The 8,333-nt window shown below is 38.9% G+C and overlaps 1 protein-coding gene across 1 annotated transcript; it reads left to right on the top strand.

The window, feature by feature from the left end:
* The first annotated feature begins 2,092 nt into the window (after positions 1-2,092).
* Positions 2,093-8,095, top strand: LOC116252584 (ankyrin repeat-containing protein At5g02620-like). The gene is made up of 3 exons (XM_031626947.2): positions 2,093-3,460; positions 3,864-4,273; positions 6,802-8,095. The coding sequence occupies exons 1-3, from the start codon at positions 2,974-2,976 to the stop codon at positions 7,666-7,668; spliced, it is 1,764 nt and encodes a 587-aa protein (XP_031482807.1). The 5' UTR covers positions 2,093-2,973; the 3' UTR covers positions 7,669-8,095.
* Positions 8,096-8,333: the final 238 nt, after the last annotated feature.

Here is an 8,333-nt window from a genome sequence, read left to right as displayed (position 1 = left end):
CTACAATAACTATGTATCGTAAGAATCCTTGCACATTGTATCAGATATGCACGCGCACATACACACAAGCACGTGGCCTACCTTGTTTATTAGAATTAGAAAAGGAGGAACCTTTCATTAAAAAAGAAAGTGCGCCCATGTGGGCACCATTTGGAATGATCGTTGCCATGGTTTTACACCTTCTCAAAAGAACTTTTTATGCTTTTGAAACATGTAGTACATATTATTATTTTACGAAACATGACATAATTGTGTTTGATGTATTTGGGGTAAGCAAAAAGAATATTTCATCTTATCGCTCACCTAAAAGCAGAAACTTCTATCATTTCGTCTATTTCTTAGGGTATCAAGCATATTTTTAGTGTTTTGGAGCGACAGTCTCTACTTCAACATGCATATTTTAACCTACATGAAGTTGTTGACGCCACAAAAGTTCAAAATAGAACTGGCTCCCGCCCCATCCGTAATGCTAACTCCATCAGAAATATTTGTGTTCAGTGTTTGGTTGCGAACACCATGATGTTCCTAACTAAAGCAAATTAAGTTTACTGCTTTTCATTCATTTAGCTGATTTGGCCGGTTCACTTAGCATTTCAAGACCTTTATTTATTTATACATTAACTATGATGAGGACCCCTAAAAACTTAAAACACATCATTAGTATTGCGTACAGTGGGAGTTATTAGTCTATCAATGAAAATAAACTGCCGAGTATGCTAAAAAGTCTTACAACAATGATCTAGAAACGTGAAAACAAATGTTAAGACGATCTCTATTCCTTATAGGACAATATTAGACTTATCAGTTTACTTCAATCGAAAAGGCAATCACGTGGACAATCCAGCCGTGGTGTAAGCATTTGATTTTACATACTGACAAATTTGCAGTCAATAAAGATATTTTGCCTTCGTGGAGCATCTATGGAGGCTACCTGATTGGAAGGAGGACCTCAAGAATTAAACCAATCAGAGACACGGCAATAAAATCGGTTTTCTTCTTCTGTTTATTTATCAATACCGAGAATAAACCAAAGGGAAAACAGCAGAAATATTTTAGTTTCATGAAAAAGGAAGATGTGTGTGAAAATAAAACTATGCATTAGACGACAAACAAGCACAAGATGCAACAAGAAACTCACCGTGTTAATAATAAGATAATAGAACGAAGATTTACGATATTCGACCTCTTCTTCCCTTGAGAAGAAACCGGACCTCAAGAAATATGGTTACAGAAGTCATAATGTTTTTAAAATATTAAAAGTTATCGCGAAAACATGGAGCATCTTTAATAATTGCATTTTCCTCTTTCTTTTTTTTTAAGGTTTGGGGTTTAAGCATCAAAAGTTTAAACCTTCACTCACCTTTCTCCGTTTTGTTCGTCATGTTTCCCTCTGGAAAATTTAGACACCAGAGCGTCTGAAGCCGTTGATCCAGTGTGGTCCTGTCTCTTACCATCGTCAAATTTGCTGTCACCACAGTCCTTCCGTCGAATATGCACCGGGCTTCGTCTTTTCAATCTTCCAACGTTTCTGAAAAATTATCCGAGCACAAACGCAAACAATCTACCCCCCCCCCCCCCTCTCTCTCTCTCTTTCTCTTTCCTTCTCTCTCTGTTTCAATCAATTTATTTATAGAGGTATATTTTTTGGAAGAATAATGGGAACATGCTGATGTTCAAATATTATTTTTTCAACTATTTGGTTTCTTATTTTGGTATTATTTATTAGCATCATACTTTCGGAATTTTCCTATGGATCATTTGCTGACTGGCACCTGCGAAGCAATAGTTAATTTAAGGTTTCAAGTAAAGAATTTCCTGAGGAATGAGGTGACACATATTTGAAATTTGTCAGAGTGAAATACTTAAATGAAGTGGCTAATATGATGATAGCTCCAAGCCTTCGTATTTATTGGTATAAGATCATTTATGGGCAGTTATTAAAACATGATGATCGATACTGAAAGATTAAAAGCACCTTACTGTTGCTAGAACTAAAAGTTTCCCTTTTACGGTTTTACTATTTATCTAGCGTGCCATTGAATCTCTCTGTCGTAATTCAGTAATTGTCATAAAATGCATTTTTGGCTTCCGGTGGTGGGACTGGTGCCCATCGTTCGGATGCCTTCAATTTTTGGCTTTTTCTTAGGCGTCTCGCGTTTCTAAAAGCGTATGGAACCCTCTCAGTGTTGCCCTCGGTGGCTGTCAGAGCTTCAATTTCATATCTTCAGGAAAGATTCTTATTATGATCACTTAATGGCACTTGGAAAGATTGGTTTTAGCGGTCTTCAATCAGAGGTCTCACCTAGAAAAATGGCTTGATGGTGCACAAAACCGGAAGAGGAAGGGGAGTCTCACTTTTTTTTAGAATTCTGACTTCTAAGGTCCCATCTTAAAGGGGTTCTGAGTTCAGACTCTCTTAAAATCTGCACTCAGGAAGTCAGGATTTCAGGGGGGGAAAGTGCGTTGTTATTTTTGGGGTCCGTCTGTGTTCACGGTTGTTTCGGTTTATCAGTTGCTAGTGATGCTGCCGACAGTTTTTGATGTTGGAGTAATGAAATTTGGTGAAGTTTGGTTCTTGTAACCAAAAGGAGGAACACTGGTGTCATTTTTGTTGAGTTATTGCTTGAGAAACCATGCTGGTTTTCTGAAGGTTTCTGTAAGGCCGCGTATGGGTGTTGAGTACTAGGAAGGAGCATAGTTGGGTTCTTTCCTTTTTCCTTTCCTCTCCATAATTTGTCGCGTACGCACCAGGTGATACCAACGAGAGAATTTTGCTCTCTCTTGTTTTTGTTGGACATGGATTTGTGGGCAAAAGCCGAGCTATGGAATTGGGCGATCGATCATTTTGGATAAGATTTTCTTCCTGTCCTTCTTCCTGCTATTGATTATCTACTCTTCTACGGTCTTCTGAATCTGCGACAGAGTTTTTGTTCAGAAGCTCTTCCTTTTCAGTGCCTGTCTTCATCTGGTTCCATGGCGTCAACTACACGGCAGATTAGTTTCCATGAGAGGAAGAACGCCACAGAATTACAAACTAGGAGGCAGCTTAGTTTCCATGAGAGGAAGACAACCAGAGAATTACCAACTACAAGGCAACTCAGTTTCCATGAGAGGAGGAGCACCAGAGAATTACCAGCTCAAAGGCTTCCTAGTTTCCATGAAAAGAAGGGCACAAGAGAATTATCAATGAAGAGGGGTGATACCCCTTTGCATTTGGCTTGTAGAGCTGGAGATCTTCTGAGGATTCAGGAGATTATCCGTGAGGCAGGGAAAGACGGGCTGAAGGGATTGCTGTCGAAGGAAAATCAAAGTGGCGAGATCCCACTTTACGTTGCGGCAGAGAACGGCCACGCCCGCGTCGTTGCCAAGCTTTTGAAAGTCTATGATGTCGAAACTGCTTCTGTGAAGGCCAGGAATGGTTATGACTCCTTTCATATTGCTGCCAAGCAGGGCCATGCTGGTAATCATTCATCTTTCAAACTTCCGCTTGTTTGAATCTTCATGGAGGTTTTGCAGGATTATTCACCCATGGATGGCCCGATGCTTTACAAGAGTGACTTAGACAACACTTCGTTCATGTTCATAATGATTTATCGTTCTTCCTAGAGAAGAATGGGCGTTGATCTTGATACGATTCTGAATGCTCCTCTTGAAGGAATGACTTTTTATGCAAATGGTGTAACCATATTGATACGATTCTGAATGCTCCTGTTTCTTTCAATTCTGATTGCGAGGATTCTGAATACATCCTGCTGTTGGTGTTTCTTCTTTTATGTTTGAAATATCTTCATATATTATTTTTTCCTTGAGTTAGTTCTCCCCTTCTTGTCCTCTTAAGTTAATCCCCTTTAGGGTTTTTGCAGAGGTTTTGAAAGAGATACTTCGTCTGTTCCCTGAATTAGCCATGACTGCGGACCTCTCAAATTCAACAGCATTGCACTCCGCTGCGTATCAGGGCCATATTGATGTCGTTGAACTTCTACTAGAGACGGATGCTAGTTTGGCTAAGATAGCAAGAAGCAATGGGAAAACCGCCCTTCATTCTGCTTCGAGGATGGGGCATGTGCCTGTAGTGAGAGCCCTTCTAACGAAGGATACAAGTTTGTGTTTGAGAACTGATAAAAAGGGGCAGACTGCACTGCATATGGCTGTAAAAGGACAAGTTGTTGAGGTGGTAAGAGATATGCTCCGATTTGATCCTAGTGTGATAGGTTTGGAGGATGGCAAGGGAAATACAGCTCTTCATATTGCAACCCGCAAGGGCCGTCTTCCGGTATGCATTATGGCGTTGCTTTCTGCATTTCATGTAGAGTCCAAGTAGTCTATCTACTTCTTGTTTTCTATCATTTCGACATTGTTTGTTGCACAATTCTTCCTGTTAGATATGATGTACAAATCTTCTAATTTCTACAGGGTGCTACAAGATGTTTTTCTTTATGGGATGTCTGCAATAGGGGTGTGCATGATGTTTTCTTGTTAGGATTTGCTAGAGAAACTTCTTTAAATGTGAGTGTTTGTATGGGGAGGGAATGGAGAAGACAGGACACTGGTGTCCGGTCAATCCTAGTGTCATAGGTTTGGAAAAATGGCAAAAAAAGGAAAGAAACAAATATTTGTCTTAATAAAAATCTTCCTTCATTCACCTGGTGCTTAAAGAAAGGATAATCCAGGTAAACATCAGAAGGATGTGCAAACGTAACATTAGGTGAGACCCATTTGACTGAATATGTAAGTTCCAATGTCTTTCCTGCTTCCAAATACTTCGCACTTCCTTGAGTAAGATTTATATGAATAGTCTGCAAAAACATGAATTTATCTCAACAAACAGGGAGCACAAGAAGAAACAAAGAGTATGGTGTTTGTACAAACCTGATCACCATTGTATGGAACCAAAATATTCTTGATGTTGTTAGTGAACGACTGTTATCAAGGAAGTAGTGATGTGCTGTTGTGGTGGTTTGATTATTATAGGCCCCCTCTTTCTCAGGATTTGCGTACAGGATATGGGCCCCTGATCTACAGGCTACAGCAAGCAAAGCATCTGAAATGTTGCTCCTTAAGACTTTGTAACTTTGCTAACATGAATATGCTTTCTTTTTATGGTACTTTTCTGGCACCGCACTGTGCTTGGTTGTGTGTTGCCCTGGATGAACATTAAGTACTTCCATTCTTTGATTGGGTTGAAGGCATTATTGTTACATAATATAGCATGTAATGTTCAGCAGTGGCTTGAGATGTGTTGATTCATCTTGTTGTTTCTGTTGACCAATGACAGTTTTCGACCAACGATTCTACTTTTTGTAACAAATATAATTGCTCATTCGTATTGTTAACTTCTTTTAGTTAAAAAAAAAAAAAAAAATCATCCTCGCCTAAAATGAATACAACGGAGAAGGTAACCTGTTTTTTACATCATTCAAAATTTCACTCTCAGAAGCTTGTATGCCTTTGAGATAAAAAAAAAAAATGTAATAATTTCCCTTGGTATTACCATACCATAACAACTCTGAATGACACATTCAGAATCATGTTTTTCTCCTGTGTCTTCGTGCTTTTACAATCTCTTCATTTTTCTGTTTCATCAATTGATTCCCCTTCTGGAAGTCTTGGAATTTTTCGTTCTTTTATCTCTCTCATACAGTTTTACATCCTAGTGTCACATTCTTGTAAAATAGGTATCTCTTACAATAAAGGCTCCTTTTGATTCTCTTATTCAATAAACAAAATCTGTTGCCTTCAAAATTTTGTTTGTTTTCACTTGCTTATGAAGTTGCAGTTTGTGTTTCTAAAAGTTCTCACTAGTATTTTGGATTTGCAGTTGTTGAAAAACTAATGGATGGCAAGTAAATATCGTTGGACCTGACAAGAGAAAAAAAACTTTCTTGCTCAGAAAACTGTGAGCAGACTCTACTGATAAGAGTATGATATTGACTACTGTATTTTCTAAATTTCTTTTTAAAGATAGGTTCAGCTTCCTCTACTTGCTTTAGCAGTCTGGACAAGTCTAATTGAAACCCAGTTCTCTTCACAAATACAAGCTATTAAAAGGTCAGGTTCTTTCCCTCATGACAAACATATCACAATGCCAAAAAAGTACACAGTTGCATGGTTCTTGGGAAGACAATTTTGATATTTGATGAAATGCTGGTAGAATTTTCATGGTTTCAGGTTATTGAGCCTGAGCCTTTTTATGCAAATGAAAATTATTTGAAATACTTTAGGATATCTAATAGGGAAAGGTACTTTGTGCATCGCATATCAAATTGTTGGAATTTGTCAATTAAGGAGGCATAGCTTCGTCCGCAAGCCAAGAAGTATTGTTTCCATAAACCATCATGTACACATGCTGAAAAACTCGAGCAAATAGTGTTTGACATTTTTTCTTATACATTACATCTTATTATGGTCCGGTAGTCTGGTGGACTAAATATGCCATTGACATCAATGGGAAGCGATTTAATATGGACTCATGAAACCTAGCTCCTTTGATTGTAGCCACGGCTGCATGCCTTTCAGCTGTTGCGTGTGTTGAATTTCAATTTGAATGATCTTATCTAGTGGGAAGGAGTTGGAAAAAAAAAAGTTCGCTTTTGGTTTGGCTTGGCTCTTGAAGCCTGCAGTTCCCTGAGTATCTTCCTCTGATTTTCCTTGCTCTTTTCTGGTTTAGAGGTGTCATGATGAAACATTTTATTTCTTCCTTCTTTCTGCTTTGTTATCACAGATTGAGGGTCCTCTCTTGTTATGAAAATGCGAAAATATTTGTGTTACTGCTATGTCATAAAGCATTGTTATTGTTCACAGATGGTAGCAGCTCTCTTAGGTGCTGAGGGTTTAAATATAAATGCTGTGAACAAGGCTGGCGAAACTGCACTGGATATTTCTGAAAAGAATTCAAATTCAGAAATTGCTGCTATTCTAAGAGAAAGAGGTGCAGAAACCTCCAAGGCAAGTTCAAATCCACCCACAGCTGCAAGGCAACTTAAACAGACAGTTAGTGATATAAAACATGAGGTCCACTCACAGATTCAGCAAACTCAGCAGACCAGGGTGAGCGTCCAGAAAATCACAAAGCGGCTAAAGAAGATGCACATACAGGGGCTCAACAATGCCATCAATTCTGCCACAGTTGTTGCAGTTCTTATTGCAACAGTGGCTTTTGCTGCTATATTTACTGTACCGGGTCAATTTGCTGACACAACTAATCCAAAAGAAAAAATTACACGTGGACAAGCTTATGTGGCTGGGGAGGCTGCCTTTATTGTGTTCCTGATATTTGACTCTCTGGCACTCTTCATATCTTTAGCTGTCGTCGTTGCTCAAACATCCATTGTTGTCATAGAGCCAAAGGCGAAGAAGAGGTTGATGTTTGTTATTAACAAGCTTATGTGGATTGCTTGTCTTCTTATATCCATAGCCTTCATCTCTCTCACATATGTTGTGGTTGGCCACCGTTCGTGGTGGTTGGCTGAATCAGTTACAGCTATTGGTGGTTCAATCATGTTGGTGACCATTGGCTCCATGACATACTGTGTTGTCAGGAACAGAATGGAGGAATCAAGCTTGAGGAACATAAGGAGAGGATCGGATAGTCGGTCCCATTCCTGGTCGAAGTCTGCATTGTCAGATAATGAACTGTTGAACAAGGAGAAGAGGGTCTACGCACTTTAGGCTTTTATCTTCACCGGAGCCTCTTAAACTTAGGAAGTTGCTGCTTGTTGGCCTTCCACCTTGCAGATGAATGCATTAACCCACCTATCTCACAGGAGTCGAGTGGTACGTGGCCAACCTTCTTGGTAATATTTAGATGGTGATGAAAACTGTTCTGAAGATGCGGGAGTCCCCCACTGAGCTCTGTAATGCTGTGGAGAGTTCTCCTTTTCAGAGTTTTGAAACAACTCTATTTTGAGGAAATAAAAATGGGATTTACAGTATGATTTTGGTTCTTGGAATCTTTGGTGTAATGAGAGCTGCAGCCTGCAGAGTCCTAAAACAGAGAGAAGATGCACAGACACTTGCATGATTATTGTGATGAGTCCGAGTGATCCACTGCGAATGCAGACTCTTGTAACCGTAAGGCTAATGAAAAGTTAATACATCATGGCGTGTAATGCACCAGAGTGCATGCAATATGAAATTATTTGTTCGTCCTTTTCGACAGTATTAAATGTTGTATATATAAGAATTGAAATCAGTGGCTGCCGAATGTTGCCAAATGGTTAAATATTTAAAATTTGTCGCTAAAAATTTTTAGCCACAAAATTATCATATCAAAATAGTTTATAATGTTTTTAGTGATGGTTTTACGTTAATTTTAAACAACATATGTAAAATAT

Source organism: Nymphaea colorata, chromosome 4 (assembly GCF_008831285.2).
Source record: "Nymphaea colorata isolate Beijing-Zhang1983 chromosome 4, ASM883128v2, whole genome shotgun sequence".
In the NCBI taxonomy this organism is placed as follows: Eukaryota; Viridiplantae; Streptophyta; class Magnoliopsida; order Nymphaeales; family Nymphaeaceae; genus Nymphaea; species Nymphaea colorata.
Note: the sequence above shows the minus strand (reverse complement) of the source record. Positions and strands in the feature narration are given on the sequence as shown.

Excerpts from the sequence above, each read along its gene's own strand:
- LOC116252584 (XM_031626947.2), top strand. The coding sequence starts at position 2,974 with ATGGCGTCAACTACACGGCAGATTAGTTTCCATGAGAGGAAGAACGCC. Across the intron at positions 3,461-3,863 it reads TGCCAAGCAGGGCCATGCTG|AGGTTTTGAAAGAGATACTT; the intron begins GTAATCATTCAT and ends GGGTTTTTGCAG. Across the intron at positions 4,274-6,801 it reads CCCGCAAGGGCCGTCTTCCG|ATGGTAGCAGCTCTCTTAGG; the intron begins GTATGCATTATG and ends TATTGTTCACAG.